The following is a 26333-nucleotide window of genomic DNA, read 5'->3' on the forward strand; positions in this document are numbered from 1 at the left end:
ATATATACAGCACATAATAATTTTTGTAGGTTCATACCCCTTTTCCTTTTTGATCATCTATTTATATTCTCCATAGTTCCCTTCCTCCATTTTTCCTTCCACTGTACCTCACCTATTTATATAGGTTGTTTTCTCATTGCCCCTTTTTCTTCCCTTTTTTTCTGATGCATGGGGGTTTTCACATATACCCTATTAGCTTATAGCTATACTCATTTATGCTATCTTTGGGCCAAACTTTTCTCACACATAATTTTAATTCATTTTGATTTTTGTGTGTATACATACATATATGTGTGCATATGTATATGCATGGGTGTGTGTGTATGTATGCTTATTTATGTGTGCTACTGCTATCATTTTAAGGTGTTTTCAGAATTCTCATTGTTGTTTTTATATATTTTAAATTAAAGTCTTTATGATACTGCACTTAGATTGGCACTTCTTGCCTTCTTTTACTTCTAATTCACATGCATTGAAACAGCAGTTCCCGTTCCAATGGGTTACAAGAAAACTCCAATATTTAGGTGTCACATTATCTCATCCTACCTCTGGAACCTATGAGTGTAATTACCCTGACCTACTACACACAATTAAATCAGACCTAGAACATATATTTTCCCACAAACTCACTTGGTTAGGGAAAATGGCGGCTTTGAAAATTAATTAAATTTTATTTGTACTATCCCTATATGTTTACCTGAGGCTTTTTCCTGAGCCAAAAAAATGTTTATAAAATGTCTGTGGAAAGATAAAATGGCTAAGCTCTCATTTCCCAAATTACTTTTCATTATTACAACGTTTGAATGGGGGAGTAGGATTTCCGGATATACGTAAATATCACGCAGCTCTCTTAGATCAAATGAAAGCCTGGTTTGGTCAATCTACTGATAAACTATGGGTACATATAGAGAGGGCAATAGTATCCCAGAGATATCTACCTTCATTGCTATTAGCAAAATTAACCCGGAGGCCACTGACCTATCTAGCCTTCCTTACCATTGATGCTACCTTAACTGCATGTGGTGCCCTACATGCACAATGAAAATGGTAAACCACTACTTTATAACGATCTTCCATTGAAAGCGTATGAATACCTCATTCCTTCACTGAATGTAAACAGAGGACCTCATAGACTGGACGCTACATATAAAGAACTCATGTCACAATGTTCCAGTGAGGTATCCTATATAGACCTTCAGCTATACCATTACCATCTTAAACCCTTCACACCGACGTAACGCAAAAATGTGGCTTTCAGCTTGAAGAGGTTGTACCGGGGTGATGACTGCATCTGCAGGCATCACCCTGGTACAGTTTTTTTAGGGCCGGTGGTCAGATTTCCTGTGATAACAACCAATGCAGTTAAGCAGCCACTCGGCTGTTATCAAAAGCAGCTGGAGCGGAAGCCCCCTGCCACCTTCAGGGGTTCGCTCAGACTCTCCCGTCCCATCGGGAGGCCCAAGCGACCATCCGGCAAGTCCGCTGGCTGGCCGGACACCTGAAAGAAGCCAGAATCAGCTTCGATTGGGTCTCGGATTTAGTAACCCAGAAGCGTTGTCATGACATCCCTTCCGGTTTACTGAAAACTTAAAGGCAGTAAATTTTAAAAAATACAGTATTCAAAACTGCCAAACTTGGCGTTTTGTATGCTTTTAAGTGCAAAGGCAGGATTTGGGGTCTTATAGACCCAAGATCTCTCCATAAAGAGTATCTGTCACTGCCCATTACTGTCACAAGGGATGTTTACATCCCTTGTGACAGCAATAAAAGTGATCAGAACATTTTTTTTTTAAAGGAACAGTGTAAAAATAAAGTGGCCCATCCCTCCGTGCTCGCGTGCAGAAGCGAATGCATATGTAAACAGTGTTCAAACCACACGTGAGGTATTGACGCAATTGTTAGCGTGAGAGCAATAACTCTAGCACAAGACCTCCTCTGTAACTCTAAACTGGTAACCTGAAGACATTCTTAAAGCATTGCCTATGGAGTAAGTACCATAGTTTGTTGCCATTCCATGAGTGTGCACAATTTTAAAGCATGACATGTTAAGTATCTATTTACTTAGCGTAACATCATCTTTCAGATTATGCAAAAAACTCGGGCTAACTTTTTGCATGAAAATTCATGAAAGTGTATTTTTTTCCAAACAAATTGCATTTGAAAGACCACTGCGCAAAAACAGTCTGACATAAAATATTGCAATAATCACCATTTCATTCTCTAGGGTCTCTGCTAAAATATATATTTTATATATATATATATATATATATATATATATATATATATATATATATATATATATATATATATATATATAATGGTTCTAAGTAATTTTCTAGAAAAAATTACTGATTTTACCTTGTAAGCAACAAGTGTCATAAAAAGGCTTAGGCATAAGGGGGTTAAATAGCCAGATACCCAATATACCCTGTGAACCGATATCTGGGAATATTTAACCACTTTGTTTAAGAAACCCAAGGGTCTCTCCTGGTTTTACCTAACTCTACAACACAACAATAATCCAAAACCTCTATAATGTTAAAGTGGGAAAGGGATTTCGATATCACCTTTACCATGACTGCACTCCCATTGTGTTAATCACTGGGATCTTACTTTGAAACTACTTCATAGAAGCTATTTGACCCCTGTGAGGTCATCACGGATATTTAAAGAATCCTCCAACCTTTGCTGGAGGGACTGTGGTTCCGGGGGGCATTACTACATCTTATGGAGCTTTTGGAATTCCAATTTTCTTTACAGGCATCTGTTACTGGAATTTTACTCCTACCTTCACCCCCATTAGCACTATTAAATCTTACTATTGATACAATACCCACAAACGTTATAGCAGCCTACTTCACAATTACCTTGAAATGGAAGACCTCAAATGCACCTAATCTATCTAACGTGATACTAATGCTGTGTACACACGAGCAGACTTTTCGGCAACAAAGGTCCGACAGTCTTTCTGACGGGCTTTCGAAGGACTTTTGACGAACTTTCTAATGAACGGACTTGCCTACACACGATCACACCAAAGTCCGACGGATTCGTACGTGATGACGTACGACCGGACTAAAATAAGGAAGTTGATAGCCAGTAGCCAATAGCTGCCCTAGCATCGGTTTTCGTCCATCGGACTAGCATACAGATGAGCGGATTTTTCGACCGGACTCGAGTCCGTCGGACAAATTTGAAACATGTTCCAAATCCAAAGTCCGTCAGATTTTCAACCAAAAAAGTCAGCTGCAGGTCCGATGGAGCCCACACACGGTCGGATTGCCACCGGATTTGGTCCGTCGGACCAGTCTGGTCGAAAAGTCCGCTCGTGTGCATTAGAGTTAAAGTTCAATATCTTTATGAAAAATATTTAGCATACTCCACTCACTCTATTACCCAATTTATAGACAGATGGCAGACATGGGTTGCAGAATTTCCACACACTCCATCTTGAGATACTATTATCTTATTTGAGACATGGAATGGTAACTTATAGTAATCTTGACGGTGGTATGTGTTTAGATTTTGTTTATTTAGTTAGTAATGGTTTATTTTTCTGTTACTTCTAATTTTGTAAGTACTGATAATTGATTGGTCTCAACCGAAGAAGACCTGTATCTTATATTCATACTTGCTAACATGGGTTTTGTATTCTAGAGATATGTTTAACAATTATAACTTCACTATTGGTGAACTCGTGTTGGAAAATGTATTTTTCTATCTCTGTCAGTGCAATAATAATAATAAAAATTAATTAAAGCAAAAAGAACATTTAACATTATTTTTTCTGCAAACTGGCCTATTTCACATATACTACCACAGTCATCACACATAGATGTATACCACACAGATTGCAAGATATTAAAGAAAATTCTCACCGTGCTCTTGTGCTCAATTTGAGGCCTCTCCAAAGCAATGGTAATACAGTTGAGAAATATAAATGCAAGTACGATGTAGTCAAAGAGCTTGTGTGCAATAATTGTCTGACACGTAATACGAAACCTATAAGAGGTAAAACAGACATAATAAATAACACAGACAAGGGAAGCATGTTATTTGTGTAATCAATTTATATAGTACTAACACAATATGAAACCCCCCATACAGAGAACGCAGTCATTAACATTTGTTCCCTACATTATACTTGATTTGATTGTAGCCGTATTAGTGCAATTGTGACAGAGAAAATTGAGTACTGTCCGTGATACTTTTTTTATTTGCACTAACATACAATTTTTCAGGGCAAGCTTTCGGGGTATGTCCCCTTCTTCAAGGTCCAAGCAGTACTGATTCACAAATTTTTAAGCAGAATGTTAAAGAAGAAGAAAAAAAAAAAAGAGAGAAAACCAAAGCATACAAATCAATGGTAATAAAGATAACAGCAGAGTTAGTGAGATAAGACAGAGGGAGAGCTAGGGGGGGAATGCAGGGGGGGATACTAGTCACAGAGGGGTCGTAAAACTTTAGCATAATGTGTAAGGAAACCAATATCTAAATTCAGGCCCTTATTCCCAAGCCAGGAAATCCAGGCAGACCCATTATAACAGGTATGAATACACTTACCGAACATATCTCAGGCCTTGTAGAAAACATGTTAAAACCTTTAGTCATGAACACTGCGAGTTTCCTGCAAGACACCACTGATTTTCTGAACAAGCTTAACAATATACAATTACCACCTAATACACTTCTAGTCACTATGGATGTAGAATCTCTGTACAGTAACACCCCTCACAAGGATGGGTTGGCGGCATGTCACAGATTCTTATCATCCTCACCAAACCACAAATACACTGCTGAGGATGTGACACGGCTCATTGAATTCATTCTTACACACAACTACTTCACTTTCAATAATGACATCTATCTCCAGTGTATGGGTACTGCTATGGGAAGCAAAATGGCACCCCAATATGCAAATTTATTTATGGCTGACCTGGAGGACAAATTCCTGAACAGCATACAACAAAAGCCATACAGATATTATCGCTATATTGATGATATATTCATGATATGGATTGAAGGTGAAGAAAATCTAAACCAATTCTTCTCATTGATCAACACTTTTCACCCATCTATCAAACTAAAAATGGACTATTCGAACACACATGTCAACTTCCTGGACACTACAGTATACATCAGGGATGACAAGCTACACACGTCGAAATACAGAAAACCAACTGATCGATGCAGCTATCTTCATAGTTCCAGTTTTCACCCCCAACACACTAAACGAGCCATCATACACAGCCAGGCCATCAGATACCAACGAATTTGTTCAGACCCAGAAGACAGAGATAAACATCTCAGAACACTGGCAGACTCCTTCCATAAGAAAGGTTACAAAGACAAAACCATCAACAACAGCATAAACACAGCCTTGAAAACCCGAAGAGAAAATCTCCTCCAATACACAGAGAAAAAAACAAATAACCGAGTACCTCTAGTCACCACATACAACCCAGCACTTGAAGGGATCAAAAAGATAATCAAAGATTTACAACCCATTATAACAGAGGATGAAACTCTGAAAGGAATATTCCAACAACCCCCATTATTAGCTTTCAGACAACCACCCAAGCTCAAATACAAACTAATCAGCAGGAAACTTCACTCTGATTATGAAGTCACAAATAATGGAAGCAAACCCTACAATAAAAAACTCTGCAAACTATGCAACCAGATCAATCTATCCAAAAGTGTTACACACACAAATGTGACCTTCAATATCATGGGATCTTACAGCAGTAACTCCAGTAATGTTGTGTACCTCATCCAATGCAAAAGGTGCAGCAAAGGATCTTATGTTGGTGAAACAGGACAGAAGTTGCAAGCGAGAATGAATTTGCACAGACATACCATCAAAGAACATAAAGAAGACCGTTTATGCACACCTGTGGGAAATCATTTCTCACAACCGGACCACACTATAGAAGACCTCAATGTTTTAGTTCTTAAAGGGAATTTCAGAACTATCCAGGAAAGGAAAACGTTTGAACCAAGAATGATACTTCTTTTTGACACGAAGAATAATGGCCTGAATTTAGATATTGGTTTCCTTACACATTATGCTAAAGTTTTACGACCCCTCTGTGACTAGTATCCCCCCCTGCATTCCCCCTCTAGCTCTCCCTCTGTCTTATCTCACTAACTCTGCTGCTATCTTTATTACTTTAGTAATTACTTTGGTTTTCTCTTTTTTTTTTTCTTCTTCTTTAACATTCTGCTTAAAAATTTGTGAATCAGTACTGCTTGGACCTTGAAGAAGGGGACATACCCCGAAAGCTTGTCCTGAAAAATTGTATGTTAGTGCAAATAAAAAATGTATCATGGACAGTACTCAATTTTCTCTGTTCCCTACATTATGAAGTTCTTAGCAAAAATATAAAGCACTCCAATTTAATTTGCTCCCAAAAGGTGCATGCCACTGATAAGAGCAAGCCTAAGCTCCAGTTGCTTACTGTATACTGTATATACAAAATAAATGACATGACAAAGTTTTGTATACATTTATAGCCATTTAAGTAAAACTGATTATTATATATTACATACTTGTACATACTTGTTCAACTAGATCCTCTACAGATAAGAAAGGCTGAGTGTTGCATTATATTTTTCAGAGAACTTGCCTAGGATCAAGAAAATCTAATGCCGTGTACACACAACCGGACTTTGACCGAACTGGTTGGACGGAACAAATCCGGTGGACATTCCGATTGTGTGTGGGCTTCATCGGACCTTCATCGGACCTTTTGTGTTGAAAATTCTGACAGACCTAGAAATAGAACAACATGTTTCAAATCTTTCCGACGGACTCGAGTCCGATCGAAAAATCCATTCGTCTGTATGCTAGTGCGACGGACAAAGAAGGACACAAGGGCAGCTATTGGCTACTGGCTATGAACTTCTATACTCTAGTCCGGTCATACGTCATCACGTTCGAAACGATCAGACTTTGGTGTGATCGTGTGTAGGCAAGTCCGTTTCGTTGGAACTCCGTCGCAATTCCGTCGGAACTCTGTTGAAAGGTCCTTCGGAGTTTAGGCGGACGAGAAGTCCACTCGTGTGTATGCGGCATAAGAGCTAAGGAACTTTTGGGGCTTCTTCACCATACAAGTTCTCGATTGCTTTACTTCAGAGAAGTAATTTCACTTTCTTTGGTGTGTGCTGAACAAAAATAGGTAATCCTGCATTAAATTGTGCTGCAATGTGTTGCAAAATGATGTAATACCTTAAAAACACAGAAGCAATTTGTTGATCTCCTTCTGTGATCTGTGTGCAAAGTTATATTACTAAAGCTCCATTGAAGTCAATGGCAGCATAATGTTAAAAAAATAGTATTGTCAGTTTTCTAGGCTAGTAGGTGAGAGATTGCCCAACAAATGGCATTAGGGAGGCTAAATACTGCTGTGGTGAACATGTACCAAAGCAAAAAAAAGTTTGCAAGGGAGAAGCAACACTTAAGGGGAAACATTAAAACTGCAACTTTCTAAATTGCCTGGGGGATGCCATTACTCACCCTATAAAATAGTGTATCTATATAATGTATTACATAATGTATACTACAGCAATACTGACATTAACAAAGAAAAAAAGTGCTGTTTAACCACTTGACCTCTGGAAGGTTTTACCCTCTTCATGGCCAGGGCCATTCAGCACTGTGCAATGCTGTACGCAAATGTAATTTATATATTTTTTTTTACACAAATAGAGCTTTCTTTTGGTATGCTTGCTTAAATAAACAAAAGAAATACTGAAAATTTGAAAAAAAAATGTCTTTTATTTGCAAACAAATAGTCTTTTTTCATAAATTTAGGCCAAAATGTAGTCTGCTACATTTATTTGGTAAAAAATAACCCAAATCAGTGTATATTAGACATGTGCAGAAAATTTGTTTAGTTTCGGATAGATTCGTTATGTTACTAATTTTGTTTCGTTGTGGAATTTGTTTAATTTGGTTTCGGAATTTGTTTAGTTTTGTTTTGTTTTCGTTAAATTTCATTTCATTTCCATTAAAATTTGTTTCATTTATTAATTTTCTAATGAATTCAAACTTTTCAGAATGATTAGAATTTGGATTGGTCAAAAAACAAATGACCAATTCGAATTCTGTGTGAAGAAATAGCTGGTTGTTAAGCAGCTGGACAGGAAGCCGGCCACCTGTGTCTTTAACAACATGAGTAATCATGTATTTATTTTATTTATTTCAGGTACTTATATAGCGCCATCAATTTACGCAGCGCTTTACATATACATTGTACATTCACATCAGTCCCTACACCCTCAAGGAGCTTACAATCTAAGGTTTCTAACTCACATTCATACACATACTAGGGACAATTTAGACAGGATCCGATTAACCTACCAGCATGTCTTTGGAGTGTGGGGGGAAACCGGAGTACCCAGAGGAAACCCACGCAGGCACAGGGAGAACATGCAAACTCCAGGCAGGTAGTGTCATGGTCGGGATTCAAATCAGCGACCCTTCTTACTGCTAGGCGAGAGTGCTATCCACTATACCACTGTGCCGCAGCGGGCTTCCCCACTGACAGATGAATGTAAAGAAAACAATGCCGGCAAGTGCCTGGCAATAGAAAAATGTTAAAAAAAACAGCATAGGGTCCCCCCCAGTCCAAACCAGGCCCTTCGGGTCTGGTATGGATTTTAAGCGGAATCCCATGGCATTTTTTATTTTTTTTTTAAAAGGTTGTGGGGTCCCCCCAAAATCCATACCAGACCCTTTCCGAGCATGCAGCCCAGCAGGTCGGGAAAGGGGGGGGGTGAGCGAGCCCCCTTCCTGAACCATACCAGGCCACATGCCCTTAACATGGGGAGGTGGGTGCTTTGGAGCGGGGGGGCTCTGCCCCCCGCCCCAAAGCACCTTGTCCCTATGTTGATGGGGACAAGGGCCTCTTCCCGACAAACCTGGGCTGTGGTTGTCTGGGTCTCTGGGTGGGGGGTTTATCAGAATCTGGAAGCCCCCAGATCCCACCCCGCCCTATGTGAATGGGTATCAGGGAAATAGTACCCATACCCATTCACCAAAAAAGGGTAAAAAAAATTATAAAAACAGAGACAGTTTTTGACAAATAAAAAACAGTGTCCCCCGATTGATCCGTCGTTGGAAAAAAGGAAAAGAAAATCGCTCTCACTGACACGGAGGAGCTATGCTTACTGCAAGCTCCTCCGTTTGACAGTTTTTTTTATAGGGAATGGGCAGGGCCACCTGTCTACGTCACCTGGTGGCATCGCCCCCCTTCTGACATCACAGACTTCCCCCCCAGCCCCAAAGCACCCACCCCCCTGTGTTGAGGGCATGTGGCCTGGTATGGTTCAGGAGGGGGGGGGGGCGCTTTCCCTTACCTGACCTGCCGGGCTGCATGCTCAGATAAGGGTCTGGTATAGATTTCGGGGGGGAACCCACACCGTTTTTTTTTTTTTTTACATTTTTCAAATACCGGCATTCTTTTCTTTACATTGGGGAAGCCTGCTGACAGATGATGACTCATGGTTGTTAAGGACGTGGGCGGCCAGTTTCCCGGCCCGCTGCTTAACAACCAGCTATTTCTTCACACAGAACTCGAATCGGTCCATCGTTTTTCGACCGATCATAAATCTAATCTTTCTGAAAAGTTGGAATTCGTTAGAAAATGAATAAATATAACACATTTTTACAGATTTCAACAAAATTTGTTACTATTCATTACTATTTCATTCGGATACATCCAATCTCCGAATAGCCAAAACAAATTGCACATGTCTAGTGTATATTATTTAGTCTGTGTGAAAGTTGTAGAGTCTGCAAACTATTGCATATATATTTGAAAATTGATCAATCATGACATACTGGCATCTCATTGCTTGAGCCCCTAAAATGTCAGAACAGTACAAATATTCCCCAAATGACCCCTTTTTGGAAATCAGTCAGTCCAAGATATTTAGTAAGAGGCATAGCGAGTTTTTTAAAGTTGTAATTTTTTGGATAATGAATAAATTAAATAAAATGTGTTTGGTTTTTTTCCACAATTTTCTTTACATACTGTCACCAGTATAGTGTAGTATCATCATATGGTAAAAGAATCGTGTAGCGCTATGTATATATACAAATTCTAAATATAACATACATAAATAGTGAATCGATATGTCCTTTACGGAAAAAAACAAGTATTGAAACAACACTGAGTGATACAAATTGACATTTAAAAGTGGCTACAACAGGAATATAAATCCGTGGTATAAAAATATATAGTGAATCTAAAAAACAGTACATATGTGACAAATCAAATAATATAGTCCATAAAAATTGGTAGTTAGAATGGTAGTGACTAATGGGAAGAAGGACCAACACCAAAAGTCTATGAGGGTTGTGTGCTAAAAAAACTGAGAAAAAAAATAAAAATAAAAATCCTCGGGGTTTCTTCCAGAACGAGATTGATCACTTCTGGCAAACGGATAAATAGGTCACAGTTGGGTGAAAGATCTAAATAGGTGGCGGGACCATCACCAAAGCTTCAGAGGAGGCTTACCAAAATCAAGTGACTTGAAAAAGACGTACGTCTTACAAGTCAAAGAAAGCTTAATGACCACCAGGTCTGGCAAGATGAATCGTCAGATTATCCTCGGCTTCCAAAGCGGGGGGAGGGGTCTCATCACAGCTTCAAACGTCCCCAGGACAGTCCAACAGGCCCAAGAGATGTTTCAAATATCATGCGAGAAAGAAAGCTCACATGGCATAATAACGTTTAAAAAACATCAATTTATTAAAATAATAGAAAAAACACTCACATGGTAGGAGATCAAAAACAGCTCATAAAGAATCAATTGCGGTAATCGTGAGGGGTCCACCCGACATGTTTCGGCTACTAAGCCTTGAAGGCTTATCACTCAGTGTTGTTTCAATACTTGTTTTTTTCCGTAAAGGACATATCGATTCACTATGTATGTATGTTATATTTAGAATTTGTATATATACATAGCGCTACACGATTCTTTTACTGTTTTTACTTTTGCCTTGGTCTAGAGTAGGGATGAGCTTCGTGTTCGAGTCGAACCCATGTTCGACTCGAACATCGGCTGTTCGATCGTTCGCCGAATTGCGAACGTTATGGGCCGTTCGCGCTAAATTCGTGTGGCGCGTCACGGCCCATAATTCACTGCGGCATCGCAGTGCATTGCTGGCTGATGATTGGCCAAGCATGCACTATGACCCGCATGCTTGGCCAATCACAGCGCTGTCAGTAGAGAGAGCTGTAATTGGCCAAAGCCAGGGTGGCTTTGGCCAATTACGGCTCAGGGCATTTAGTACACACCCCACACTATATAAGGCCGCCTGCACGGCGGCCCTGTGTAGTGTGTGTTCCGGTGTGCTGAGAGATAGAGAGAGAGAGAGACAGTGTCATTTGATTTGAGTTAGATAGATTAGGCAGAACAGTCAGTCAGTTAGCTGCACTTACAGTGTATTGTGTATATATATGCATCCCAGGTGTTGCATATATATATATACACTGTATTCAGTTTAGCTAGATCCGTTCCTGTTATCTTCTATCTAGACTATTTACATTTAATGCAGTGCGTCCTGCTCACAGTGTTCAGCTAGATCCGTTCCTGTTATCTTCTAGACTATTTACATTTAGTGCAGTGCGTCCTGCTCACAGTGTTCAGCTAGATCCGTTCCTGCTATTTACATTTAGTGCAGTGCGTCCTGCTCACAGTGTTCAGCTAGATCCGTTCCTGTTAAATTCCTACTGACCGGCAGGCTTGTCTGGTTACAGTATATAAAGCTACCTGAAGAAAATTACAGGTGTTCTATTTGATCCTATTAGTACCACGGTCAGGCAGCTAGACTATTTACATTTAGTACAGTGCGTCCTGCTCACAGTGTTCAGCTAGATCCGTTCCTGTTATCTTCCTACTGACAGGCAGGCTTGTCTGGTTACAGTATATAAAGCTACCTGAAGAAAATTACAGGTGTTCTATTTGATCCTATTAGTACCACGGTCAGGCAGCTAGACTATTTACATTTAGTACAGTGCGTCCTGCTCACAGTGTACAGCTAGATCCGTTCCTGTTATCTTCCTACTGACAGGCAGGCTTGTCTGGTTACAGTATATAAAGCTACCTGAAGAAAATTACAGGTGTTCTATTTGATCCTATTAGTACCACGGTCAGGCAGCTAGACTATTTACATTTAGTACAGTGCGTCCTGCTCACAGTGTACAGCTAGATCCGTTCCTGTTATCTTCCTACTGACAGGCAGGCTTGTCTGGTTACAGTATATAAAGCTACCTGAAGAAAATTACAGGTGTTCTATTTGATCCTATTAGTACCACGGTCAGGCAGCTAGACTATTTACATTTAGTACAGTGCGTCCTGCTCACAGTGTTCAGCTAGATCCGTTCCTGTTATCTTCCTACTGACAGGCAGGCTTGTCTGGTTACAGTATATAAAGCTACTTGAAGAAAATTACAGGTGTTCTATCCCAGCTTAGTGCAGCTACAGGCCATTAGTATGTCTGGAAGGCCAAGAAGGAGAGGCAGACAGTCACAAGCCAATAAGAGAGGGCAAGCAGGCTCTGTGTCTAGTGCTGGTCGTGGAGACGGTGCATCCTCATCAGCACGTGGCCATGGGACACGCTTGGCCTTTTTTTCGGCAGCTGGCCATGTTGAGCCGCAACATGCGGAAGACTTGGTCGAGTGGATGACCAAGCCGTCCTCATCCTCCTCATCCTCTCTCACCCATGCCCAGGGTGCTTTGTCTGGCAAAGCAGCGGCCTCTTCCCTCAGCTCAATGTCATCAGTGACTCCTTCCCTAGCTCCACCATGTCCTCATGAGGATTCCCTCGAACTGTTTGACCACAGTGTTGGGTACATGCTCCAGGAGGATGCCCAGCGTTTGGAAGGCTCTGATGACGATACTGAGCTCGATGAAGGCAGTAACATGAGCGCGGACAGAGGGGGTGCCCAAGAAGGACAGCAATCTGGCAGTCATGCTCCCCCTGCTGCAGCATACTGCCAGGTTTGCTCCAGTGATGAGGAGGGAGGGGATGATGAGGTCACTGACTCAACGTGGGTGCCTGATAGGAGAGAGGAGGAGGAGGAGGAGGAGGAGGAGGAGGAGGAGGAGGAGGCGGCAGCACATCACCAACGAGGCAGGATGCCCTCCAGGGGCCAGCCTAAGGGCAACACATTGACTGCATCACACCCCAAAGCTCCACATGTGCAGGGCGCTGCAGTCTCTGCGCGTTATTCAAAAAGTTCTTTGGTGTGGGCCTTTTTTGAGACGAGTGCATCAGATCGCACCGCTGCTATTTGCAACATATGTCTCAAGCGTATCTCGCGTGGCCAAAATATCTCCCGCTTGGGTACCACATGCTTGACCAGACATATGTTGACCTGCCATGCAGTTCGTTGGCAAGCGTATCTAAAAGACCCACACCAAAGAACAAAGAGGATCTCTCCTTGCTCCTCATCAGCTGAGATTTCCAACCCCACTAGACCTTCAGTCCTCTCTGAGACCTGCAGTGAGAGGAATGAAGGTGTAGAATTAGGTGTGTCACAGCCAAGTACTTGTGGGCAATCTGCTTTTGGTACACCGACGTCAGATTGTACCAGGCAAATTTCCCTGCCCCAGCTGCTGCACCGCCGAAAGAAGTTTGCTCCCAGCCATCCACATGCCCAGCGGTTGAATGCTAGCTTGGCAAAATTGCTAGCACTTCAACTGCTGCCTTTTCAGTTGGTAGACTCTGCCCCCTTCCGTGAGTTTGTGGAATGTGCGGTTCCTCAGTGGCAGGTACCCAAACGCCACTTTTTCTCACGGAAGGCGATTCCGGCTCTCTACCGGCATGTGGAAGGCAATGTCCATGCCTCGCTGGACAGGGCGGTCAGCGGTAAGGTGCATATTACCGCTGACTCATGGTCCAGCAGGCATGGACAGGGACGTTACCTAAGTTTCACGGCGCATTGGGTGACTCTGCTGGCAGCTGGGAAGGATGCAGGACAAGGTGCAGTAGTGTTGGAGGTTGTTCTGCCACCACGCCTCCAAAATGCTGATTGTGACACACCTCTCTCCTCCACCCCCTCCTCTTCTTCTTCCTCCATGGCCTCTTCCTCGGAACCAGCGGTGCTCCGTAGGCGTTCAAGGGGCTACGCAAGTACGCAGGCCAAAAGATGCCATGCGGTGCTTGAGCTGGTGTGCTTGGGGGACAGGAGCCACACTGGGGCAGAGGTTCTGTCAGCTCTGCAGGGGCAGGTTCAGAGGTGGTTGACGCCACGCCAACTTAAGGCAGGAATGGTGGTTTGCGACAATGGCACCAACCTCCTCTCTGCCCTCCGACAGGGACAAATGACCCATGTGCCCTGTTTGGCTCACGTCCTTAACTTGGTGGTGCAGCGGTTCTTGGGCAGGTACCCGGGCTTACAGGATGTCCTGAGGCAGGCCAGGAAAGTCTGTGTGCATTTCCGCCGGTCATATAATGCCAGTGCTCGGCTGACGGACCTCCAAAAGGAGTTTAACCTGCCCAAGAACCGCCTAATCTGTGACATGCCCACCAGGTGGAACTCAACGTTGGCCATGCTGCAGCGGCTGCACACGCAGCAGAGGGCCATCAATGAGTACCTGTGCGACTATGGCACCAGGACAGGGTCAGGGGAGCTTGGTTTTTTTTCCCCACGCCAGTGGGCCATGATCAGGGATGCATGCACTGTCCTGTCACCATTCGAGGAGGCCACGAGGATGGTGAGCAGTGACAGTGCATGCATCAGTGACACTGTCCCCCTTGTCCACCTGTTGGAGCACACGCTGCGTGGAATAATGGACAGGGCACTTGAGGCAGAACAGAGGCAGGAAGAGGAGGACTTCCTTAGCTCTCAAGGCCCCCTTTATCCAGACAGTGTTCCTGCGTGCCCGCCGATCACACAGGAAGAGGACGAGGAGGAAGAGGAGGAGGAGGAAGATTGTGTCAGTATGGAGGTGGAGCCTGGCACTCAGCATCAGCAGCAGTCTTTAAGGGATCAGTCCCAAGAAACACATGGACTTGTACGTGGCTGGGAGGAGGTGGCTGCGGACCATGTCGTTCTTAGTGACCCAGAGGACTCCGGACCGAATGCCTCAGCAAACCTACGCTGCATGGCCTCCCTGATCCTGCAAAGCCTGCGTAAGGATCCTCGTATTCGTGGTATCAAGGAGAAGGACCAATACTGGCTGGCAACCCTCCTTGATCCACGTTACAAGGGTAAGGTTGCGGACCTTATCTTGCCATCGCAGAGGGAGCAGAGGATGAAACATCTTCGGGAGGCCTTGCAGAAAGGTCTGTGCAACGCGTTCCCAGAGACTGGGAGGTTACAAACTCCTGTTTCTGGACAACGTGTTGCTGAGGCTTCGGTCAGTCAAAGAAGGAGCGGTGGAGAAGGTGGCCGTCTGACCGATGCGTTCAGACAATTTTTTGGTCCGCAGCCCCAAGGTATGATCGGTTCCAGCAACCATCGCCAGCGTCTGTTTTACATGGTGCAGGAATACCTAGGGGCAAGATCAGACTTGGACACCTTTCCCACCGAAAATCCTCTGGGTTACTGGGTCTTGAGGATGGATCACTGGCCAGAGCTTGCACAGTATGCAATTGAGCTACTGGCCTGTCCTGCATCCAGCGTTCTTTCGGAACGCACATTCAGTGCTGCTGGAGGCGTGGTAACCGATCACAGGGTGCGTCTGTCCACCGACTCGGTCGATCGGCTGACCTTCATAAAAATGAATGAGTCTTGGATCACCACCAGCTACCAAGCACCTGATGCTGATGTAACCGAATAATTTTTTTTGAAATCTCAGATCCCTTCAAAGACTGCCTATGCTGATGCTGAGTGACTATCCCTGAGTAATTATCCTCTTCCTCCTCAATCATCACGCTGATAGCTTGTAAGAACATTTTTGGTTCTGGGCGCCACCACCAGTGCCTAAGGCACAATTTTTCAGCCCCTGTTTAACAGGGGCGTGTAATTACAATTTTTGATGTAATACTTTGCAGCAGGGCTCGTTCCTGCATTCCAACTAGAGTGTCTGTGAGGGGTTGCAGTGTTGTGGCACCAGCACCAGTGCCTAGGGCCCAATTTTTCTGCCCCTGTCTAACAGGGGCGTGTAATTACAATTTTTGATGCAATACTTTGCAGCAGGGCTCGTTCCTGCGTTCCAACTAGAGTGTCTGTGAGGGGTTGCAGTGTTGTGGCACCAGCACCAGTGCCTAAGGCCCAATTTTTCTGCCCCTGTCTAACAGGGGCGTGTAATTACAATTTTTGATGCAATACTTTGCAGCAGGGCTCGTTCCTGCGTTCCAACTAGAGTGTCTGTGAGGGGTTGCAGTGTTGTGGCACCAGCACCAGTGCCTAAGGCCCAATTTTTCTGCCCCTGTCTAACAGGGGCGTGTAATTACAATTTTTGAAGCAATAATTTGCAGCAGGGCTCGTTCCTGCGTTCCAACTAGAGTGTCTGTGAGGGGTTGCAGTGTTGTGGCACCAGCACCAGTGCCTAAGGCCTAATTTTTCAGCTCCTGTTCAACAGGGGCATGTAATTACAATTCTTGATCTAATATTTCACAGCAGGGCCCTGTGAGGGCTTACAGTGTTGTGGCCACAGCAACACCTAAGGCCCAAATTTCTGCTGAGTATATAGGGCAGGACCCTACTTTCAAACATCTAACTTACAAACGACTCCTACTTGCAAACGGAAGGAGACAACAGGAAGTGAGATGAAATCTACCCCTAGGAAGGGAAATTCTCTCCTGTAAGAGTTAATATGGGAAAACAATTTCTCCTTTCCACTGATGCTTTCCAATCCTTGTTCCACAAAAAAACCCAAATTTTCAAAAAACATTTTTCATTGGGACAAAAAAGTGAGGTGAAATCTTCTGAAGAGGAGGAAAGACAGCAAAACAAATGTCACAGGGGTGATAACCCTTCCCTATGTTTTCCAAAAAGCTTAGAAAAGATTTTTTGGCTGGAGCTAAACACGTTAAAAATGTTCAAAATTACAAACAGATTCTACTTAACAACAAACCTACAGTCCCTGTCTTGTTTGCACCGCCTGTATACTGCTGTTCAGAGTATATAGGGCCTGGTGGCCCCACACCTTTCCTTATTTTAATTTGGGTGCGGGGTTCCCCTTAATATCCATACAAGACCCAAAGGGCCTGGTAATGGACTGGGGGGTACCCATGCCGTTTGTCTCACTGATTTTCATCCATATTGCCATGACCCGACATGACATTAAACCCGCAAGCAGTTTTAAATGAGATTTTTTCCTTTAAAAATGACATTTGGTGCAGGGACTGTTCTAAACATGGGAAACACGCGTCACTTTACAGGCATACTATAGACACCCCCCAGGTACGATATTTAAAGGAATATTTCACTTTTTTTTTTTTACTTTAAGCATCATTAAAATCACTGCTCCCGAAAAAACGGCCGTTTTTAAAAGTTTTTTTTGCATTGATACATGTCCCCTGGGGTAGGACCCGGGTCCCCAAACCCTTTTTAGGACAATACCATGCAAATTAGCCTTTAAAATGAGCACTTTTGATTTCGAACGTTCGAGTCCCATAGACGTCAATGGGGTTCTAACGTTCGTGCGAACTTTCGGTCCGTTCGCGGGTTCTGGTGCGAACCGAACCGGGGGGTGTTCGGCTCATCCCTAGTCTAGAGGTGTGTTAGCTGCTAACGGTATATTATAATTTTTCCCTTTCAATATTGTGTGGCACAGCGCTGTACTTATTCCCATATAGTATCATCATATGACTGGTGTGGCGGTGGTCAGGGACACTGAATAATTTATTTTTCAAAATTTTTATATATATTCTTTTTTAATTACATTTTTTCACAATTTTTTTTACTACATACAGTGACTAGAGCAATGCAGTGTTACCATAGTGACAGAATAAAAAAAAATACATTATTTTTTATTCAATTTTTGAACATTTTTTTTTTTAAGATTTGTTTTATTGTTAAAAAAAAATGTTTTAAATACTGTCATCTGAGTAGCTCAGTGTCACCGTAGTGACAGAGTACTACTCTGGGTGTGACTCTTTTGCACTGTTTTTTACACTGTTATTGCTTATGATGATTATGATGATCTCTCTTATAACCAATAGTTTTAGCTGTTATGAATGGTTTTTATTCATGACAGCTTTCTTACTATTGTGATGGAGTGATTGGCTACAACTAATCACATGGTACAAGTTGCTGTGATTGGCCCAGGTACCATGTGATAGCTGTGGGCAAATCACAGCATCACAATAGTAAGAAAGTTGTTATGAATGGAAGCCATTCATGACAGTTTTGCTTACATTTAATCATGTGATCGATATGATCGGTCATAGAGATCACATGATACCTCGGCTGCTCACAGCGACCGGGTACCGAGCACTGTTATCTGCTGTTCCCACCAGGGCATGGACATAATTACATGGTACACGTTGCTGTGATTGGCCCAGGTGCCATGTGATAGCTGTGGACAAATCACAGCATTACAATCGTTACATAGTCACATACTAGGTGAGGTTGAAAAAAGACACAAGTTTAACCTATGTTTGTGATTATATGTCAGTATTACATTGTATATCCCTGTATATTGTGGTCTTTCAGGTGCTTATCTAATTGTTTTTTTGAAACTATCGATGCTCCCCGCTGAAACCACTGCCTGTGGAAGGGAATTCCACATCCTTGCCGCTCTTACAGTAAAGAACCCTCTACACAGTGTAAGGTTAAACCTCTTTTCTTCTAATCTTAATGAGTGGCAACGTGTCTTATTAAACTCCCTTCCACTGAAAAGTTTTATCCCTATTGTGGGGTCACCAGTATGGTATTTGTAAATTAAAATCATATCCCCTCTCAAGCGTCTCTTCTCTAGAGTGAATAAGTTCAGTGCTAGTAAACTTTTCTTCATAACTAATATCCTCCAGTCCCTTTATTAGCTTTGTTGCCCTTCTCTGTACTCGCTCCATTTCCAGTACATCTTTCCTGAGGACTGGTGCCCAGAACTGGACAGCAAACTCCAGGTGAGGCTGGACCAGAGTCTTGTAGAGTGGAAGAATTACCTCTTTATCTCTTGCCCTTTTTATTGCATGCCAATATTCTGTTTGCTTTGTTAGCAGCAGCTTGGCAATGCATGCCATTGCTGAGCCTATCATCTATTAGGACCCCTAGGTCCTTTTCCATCCTTCATTCCCCCAGTTTCTAATACAGTGCAGGTGGTGTACACAGTATCTAATACAGTTTGTAACAGTTTCTACTACATTTCTGGGGGTGTACACAGGATACAATACAGTGCAGGTGTGGTACACAGTATCTAAAACAGTGTGCACACCACCAGAAGTGTAGCAGAAACTGTATACACTGTTTTAGATACTGTGTACCACACCTGCACTGTATTAGAAACTGTACAATGGCTGCACTGTATTGTATACTGTGCACACCACCAGAAGTGTAGCAGAAACTGTACACAGTATACAATACAGTGCAGCCGTTATAAAGTTTCTAATACAGTGCAGGTGGTGTAAACAGTATCTAATACAGTGTGCACAGTTTCTAATACACTTCTGGCAGTGTACAGAGTATACAATACAGTGCAGCCATTGTACAGTTTCTAATACAGTACAGGCTGTGTACACAGTATCTAATACCGTATGTACAGTTTCTAATACACTTCTGGTGGTGTATTAATATATATACACACGCATATAGTATCTCACAAAAGTGAGTACACCCCTCACATTTTTGTAAATATTTTATTATATCTTTTCATGTGACAACACTGAAGAAATGACACTTTGCTACAATGTAAAGTAGTGAGTGTACAGCTTGTATAACAGTGTCAATTTGCTGTTCCCTCAAAATAACTCAACACACAGCCATTAATGTCTAAACCGCTGGCAACAAAAGTGAGTACACCCCTCAAAAAGTCAAAATGTCCAAATTGGGCCCAAAATGTCAATATTTTGTGTGGCCACCATTATTTTCCAGCACTGCCTTAACCCTCTTGGGCATGGTTTCACCAGAGGAAGGGTAACTCTCAAATAAAGATGCAAAAAGATTACCAACATCCCTAGATATGTAGAAAAAGGCTAAACCTCAGTGATGGGATTTTAAAGGCAATTCAAAACAAATTTGAAGGAATTTCTTATTAGAAAAATACATTTAAAAGCAGAATTTATTTAGAGTACAAACATTTTTTTTTAAAAATTGATCACAACAAAAACACATATATCATACAAACAATTACAAAATCATAATTGGTAGTAAACAGTTATGGCAATGACCGTCCGACGTGTTTCGAGAGTATAAAAATTATAGTCTTCATCAGGGACACTTTGCCATTTCTAGAATCACAAAAACATAATATCAATACAGAATTTTATTTATAAACAACAATTCAAATGCTTTACAGTACTGACAGGTTTGTATGGCCCTCCAAGGGATATGCCAAAACTTACGTGCCAAACAATGTTTACGTGCAAAATCCGACATCCATATAGTCTGTATTGGCCTTTGAACATACAAGGGAGCCCCCAGATATTATAATGCAATTAAGGCGTCAAAGTAAATGTATAGTTGCAGTTTGGAGGAACCCAAGATAGCAACAGGGAGCATATAAAAGGAGAAATATGAGCCAATGATAAGACTACATTTCAAAAAATGATAAATAATCAAAAATAGGGCAAAAGTTTGTACAATGAAGACAAACCCCCTATACGCCCCTACAGATAAGAGGGAAGGAGGTGGGTCAAGGGGACTAAAAAGACCATAATAAAAAATAAAATAAAAATAAAAAATGGAAAATGAAAATTAATGAAAAATAAAGAGGCAAAACAAGAAAAGAAAAGAAAAGAAAAAAAAATGAATGAAAAGAAAAAAAAAGAAAAATTCCCTCCACTTACGATAGAAATACTCCAATAGGGATACTATGAGCCACCCTGAGGGAGAGATTGAAGAGCCAATTGGAGGAAAACTTTCTCACAGACCCATATCTGAAAAGATTGATTGAACAGAGGGGATAATGTCAGTATCGCAGTGGGGCATCCAACAAATGTTGATAAGTAAATATTAATCCAATATAGAAATAGAAACCGAAGCTTCAAAAAGAAGGAGTGGGAGAAGGAACCACACCACAATCAGTTGAGCCTACTGCAAGTAAGAAGAAATACAAAACCCAGAATAACCCATTCAATGAAATGGGATATATCCAAATACAGCATAATAGAAAGGAGCCATAGCACTTACCATAGGCAAAGAGATCTCCAAAGGCTCCCCAGAAAAGAAGAAATCACTGCAGGGAGGAGAGAAACTAATCCTCCAACCTGCCTGTCACAGCATCAAGCAACACAAGTTTTGTTGTGAGAAGGGATGGCGCCTTGAGGGTTCCCGGCGTTCTCCTTATATAGCCCAGCTAAACACAGGGTCTCGTGGGGTCAGAGAAGCGCCGTATGCCATATAGGCAATGACGTTACTCCCCTCACGTCGCTGTATTAAGAATCAATTAACAGCTGACTCCAGGAGAGGCCGGTGTCTTGTAGATTAGTGCCTCCCGTCGAATAATGCATCCACTACGTCACACCAGCTGATTCCCCTATCAGCTGGCATGACGTAAGACTGCACATGCGCAGTTTGTCGAATGCATTTTCCGACGGGAGTCACAGAAAACAGTGGAAAGGCACAGTGTAGGAGAGGCTAGAGGAGATACTTTGAGCTCCGATTCCCGGGGACCCACTCAGTGAAAACCCACCAAACTTGGCACACTTTTAGGGAACACCCATGGCTGCATGTGGTAGAAATTTCGGGTCCAAGGAACTGAATGGCTGCCGGTACCAACTCCCGAAATTGAGCCGCTTGCTTAATTTTTCCGCTGGCAGAAAGAGAAGTGTAGGAGAGGCTTGAGAGATATTTTGAGCTCCTGTATCCGGGGACCCACTCCATAAAAACCCACCAAACTTGGCACACTTATAGGGAAGACCCATGGCTGCAGGTGGAAGAAATTTCAGATCCAGGGAACCAAAGGAAGGCCAGTACCGACTCCCCAAAATAGGCCCCACACTTAACATGGGAGTCTATGGGGAAACCAGGCAAAATTGTGACGGATTTCACTTATCACTCAACCATTCAACCGAATAGCCTAGTGACACCAAACTTGCACCCCTTTTTCCCAGATATCACAGCTACACCTCATAAAAATGTGGAGGTTCGGGGACCTTTTACCGGGGATTTACCGGGGCCACAATGTTGACCGTCTTCACGGTACCGGTGCTCCCTGACCATGGGTTACAAAATTACAAAGCTTGGGGGTGATGTAGAGACACTCTATGGGTACCCCCACACCAAACCGGGGTCCGGTACCCCAACCGGAACCCTCAGGTTACCGGAAAATGGCACTTTGAAACGGTGTAGCTCGGACCCAGTTCACCAGGGAAGGCTCCGGTAGGTCTCATTTGAATATTTCAGGCCTTTTCTACAGAATGGCATCCACTTTTGAGGACCAGTGGACCCCTCACAAAACACCGGCAAAGAGGTGCGTGGCGCTCTCCGGTTCTATGGGTCTTAAAAATACACAGACACTGGGAGGCTGTGGGGATGCTCTTCAGGTACTCACTGGCCAAGTTTGGGGTCCAGGGAACGTTTGGCGGGCTGGTGGCACCCCAAAAGGTCAACCGGTAGAAACCGCACATTTAACATTGTAGTCTATGGGAAACTCAGTCAACTTGGGGGGCTGATATTTCCTCGGCTGTTGGGGTTAGGAACACCAAACTTGGCACACTTGTAGGGGAGACGATGCACTACATGTGGTCCACATTGGGGTTCCTAGACCCTATGGTTGGCCCGTAACCGTCTCCCTAGGGCGGTAAAACTGATTCTGCTACTCAGAAAATTCAGACTTAGGTTCTGGCGTCTACCGGTCGGATGACTTTGAGGGCTCATATCTCCAGAACCCCAGATTTGGTGTGCCGGCTCATGGGATCTAGATCTACAACATATCCAAAAATTGGACTCCTAGCTCAAACGGTTCAGAAGATGACTTTCCTGGAGCCCAAAAAATGCTTGAGTTTGAAAGTTAGGTCGACACAAAGCATGCATGGTGGATTTCAGAAAAGTCATTTCGGGCACCTTTCGTTCCAGAGACCTCAAATTTGGCCTCCAACTACCAAGTTTGAAGTTCCTGTGACCTACGGTTCCGGAGATATGGACCGGTAAAGCAAAAAGTTCAGACCGGCCATGGGGCACCAAGGGACCGGTTCCGATCTTGCTGCCCCCTCGGCCTTGGTGGGCACCATGGGTCGGTCCCCTTTGGAAGACCATATCTCTCCCATACTTTGAGCTAGAGACCCCAAATTTGGCAGGTCGGTACCGGTGGATTTTAGACACAAGATCGGGGTAGATCGACTCTCCTGCGAGCAACCGTGTGGAAGTTTCTCTCCAATTGAGCCCATCCCAGGAAAGAGGGGACTCGTAGTATGCATTTTGCAACGGGAGGAAATAATCAACACTACACCGGTGTAACGTCGATTATTGCCTCTTGTCAAAAAATAGAAAATAATAGAAACCTTCGCGCCAGTGGTGTCGATAGCAGATAATATATATGAATTACATATACTAGTGGTACATCTAGTAAAAAAACATTCCCAACAATAAAAAAAATTGTGGAAATATAAACAATCAGTGTAAGCTGCTCCCCAATTTTTGAATAATCAAAAAAATAGATAATCAAAAAAAGGAATGTAAGAAAGATAGGGGGCGCTAGATACCATATTATTCAAGTGCTCCAAATAAATATATCTCCTGCATTACCAAAAAAATGGAAATGTAAGAAAGCTAGGGGGCGCTAGATACCATACTATTCAAGTGCTCTAAATAAATATATCTCCTGCATTACCAAAAAAATGAAAATCATAATATTGACAAATAATAATTAGATTACACATTGAAGTGCCCACAATAGTGAAAATATATATATATATATAGTGATTGATTGTCCACATAAAAAAGTGATTGAAGTAGTTGAAGTGATATCTTTCAATATTATCCCAATCCTGTTGCTGTAAACACAAAGTTTTCCATCACCAGGGAGGGGAAAATTAAGAAAAGGAAAACACCTCGAAGTAGTAGATATCTGCTTACCAGATACCAATGACTCCTTTAGTTAAAAAGAGAGTCACTAGCGCTTGTGCAGGGTTGTGCCTGCTCACATGGATGGCCGGACTGTGGTTGGTATTATAGGCATGGATCGTTCCCGTCAAGCTCATTCAAGATAGGATAAGGATACATAGGAAACAAAAACAGTCTCCATAGCGTAAAACCATTTATTACAAAAGTGAATAAATTAAAAAGCCAAATGGCCGCTTACATTGGTGGGTGCCTACCCGGCACTGGGGCTGCTTGCATGTCAGGGTGACTCCACAGTCAAAAAAAGCCTTTGAACAATGAACAATATAGCAAATATCCACAAGATGGAGCTACGCTCCAGACCATAGTTGAACTTTCCATCTTTATTGCTATGAGCACAGTTCCTGTGGCCCATTTGCCAATTACCCGCCCCCTTCCTGTTCCTAATAAAAACCACCATTCCAGTGACCAACGTACGCTTCCCTGAAGACGTTCACTACGAAACGTACGTCGGAGCGGTACGTGGTCACATGTCCTATCACCCAATAACATCCGGATCCTTTGGCTGCCCCCCTGTGTAAGCTGGAACGCACGCCAGCGTGGAGGAGACATGAAAGGCTTTTTTTGACTGTGGAGTCACCCTGACATGCAAGCAGCCCCAGTGCCGGGTAGGCACCCACCAATGTAAGCGGCCATTTGGCTTTTTAATTTATTTACTTTTGTAATAAATGGTTTTACGCTATGGAGACTGTTTTTGTTTCCTATGTATCCTTATCCTATCTTGAATGAGCTTGACGGGAACGATCCATGCCTATAATACCAACCACAGTCCGGCCATCCATGTGAGCAGGCACAACCCTGCACAAGCGCTAGTGACTCTCTTTTTAACTAAAGGAGTCATTGGTATCTGGTAAGCAGATATCTACTACTTCGAGGTGTTTTCCTTTTCTTAATTTTCCCTTGGTGATGGAAAACTTTGTGTTTACAGCAACAGGATTGGGATAATATTGAAAGATATCACTTCAACTACTTCAATCACTTTTTTATGTGGACAATCAATCACTATATATATATTTTTTCACTATTGTGGGCACTTCAATGTGTAATCTAATTATTATTTGTCAATATTATGATTTTCATTTTTTTGGTAATGCAGGAGATATATTTATTTAGAGCACTTGAATAGTATGGTATCTAGCGCCCCCTAGCTTTCTTACATTTCCATTTTTTTGGTAATGCAGGAGATATATTTATTTGGAGCACTTGAATAATATGGTATCTAGCGCCCCCTATCTTTCTTACATTCTTTTCAAAAAATGCCTCCTACGTACTGCGCATGCGCAGTACGTCACATCACTCCAGCTGATTTCCCAATCAGCTGGCGTGACGTATCGACTGCACATGCACAGTTCGTCATATGCATTTTCCGACCGGAGGCAAGCCACGAGGAGGGAGAGAATCTTAAAGAGGGAGTCCCGCGAAAATTTTTTTAAAAGTCAGCAGCTGCAAATACTCCAGCTGCTGACTTTTAAAATAAGGACACTCACCTGTCCCAGGGTCCAGCGATGTCGGCACCCGAGACTGAATCGTCCCTCGGTCCTCGGGTGCTGCCACCGCCATTCTCTGTAAGGAAATCAGGAAGTGAAGCGTTGCGGCTTCACTTCCTGGTACCCTACTGCGCATGCGCCAGTCGCGCTGCGCTTCCTTACTGGTCCCCGCTGTCTCTGGGACCTGTGTGTGTCCCAGCAGACAGCACGGGGGGTAGCGACGGGAGGGGGCATAGACTCCCGTGGAGTCTACGCCGGAAGTAGGTGCAAATACCTGTCTTAGACAGGTATCTGCACCCCCCTCCTCCCTGAATGGTGCCAAATGTGTGACCGGAGGGGTCGGGTTACGAAAAGCGGAGGTTCAATTTTTGTGTGAACCTCCGCTTTAAATGTAAGATTCTGCCTCGCTCTCTGTGGCATGACGTATCCACTGGGCATGCGCAGTTCGTCGTATGCATTTTTCGACGAGAGGCAAGCCACGGGAGCGCGCGGAAAGAGAACGCTGACGTAAGAGAGAACTCCACAGGGAACACTGACGTAAGGAAGAACTCTGCAAGGAACACTGATGTAAGGAAGAACTCCACTGGCTTAATAATGTCAGCGGCAACACCGCATCCAGCCCCGCCCCAACACACCCCTAGGCTGCTCTAGGGAAAGG

The 26333-nt window shown here is 43.0% G+C and overlaps 1 protein-coding gene across 2 annotated transcripts in view; it reads right to left on the minus strand.

The window, feature by feature from the left end:
- CACNA1I (calcium voltage-gated channel subunit alpha1 I) overlaps positions 1-26333 on the minus strand; it is a 3871666-nt gene that overhangs the window by 1639954 nt on the left and 2205379 nt on the right. For both annotated transcript variants that reach the window (XM_073592660.1, XM_073592661.1), the window contains one exon: positions 3879-4002. In XM_073592660.1, coding sequence (XP_073448761.1) covers positions 3879-4002 — 124 coding nt within the window. The remainder of the gene's footprint in view (positions 1-3878; positions 4003-26333) is intronic.

The sequence above is a fragment of the Aquarana catesbeiana genome, linkage group LG07, assembly GCF_042186555.1.
Source record: "Aquarana catesbeiana isolate 2022-GZ linkage group LG07, ASM4218655v1, whole genome shotgun sequence".
Lineage (NCBI taxonomy): Eukaryota > Metazoa > Chordata > Amphibia > Anura > Ranidae > Aquarana > Aquarana catesbeiana.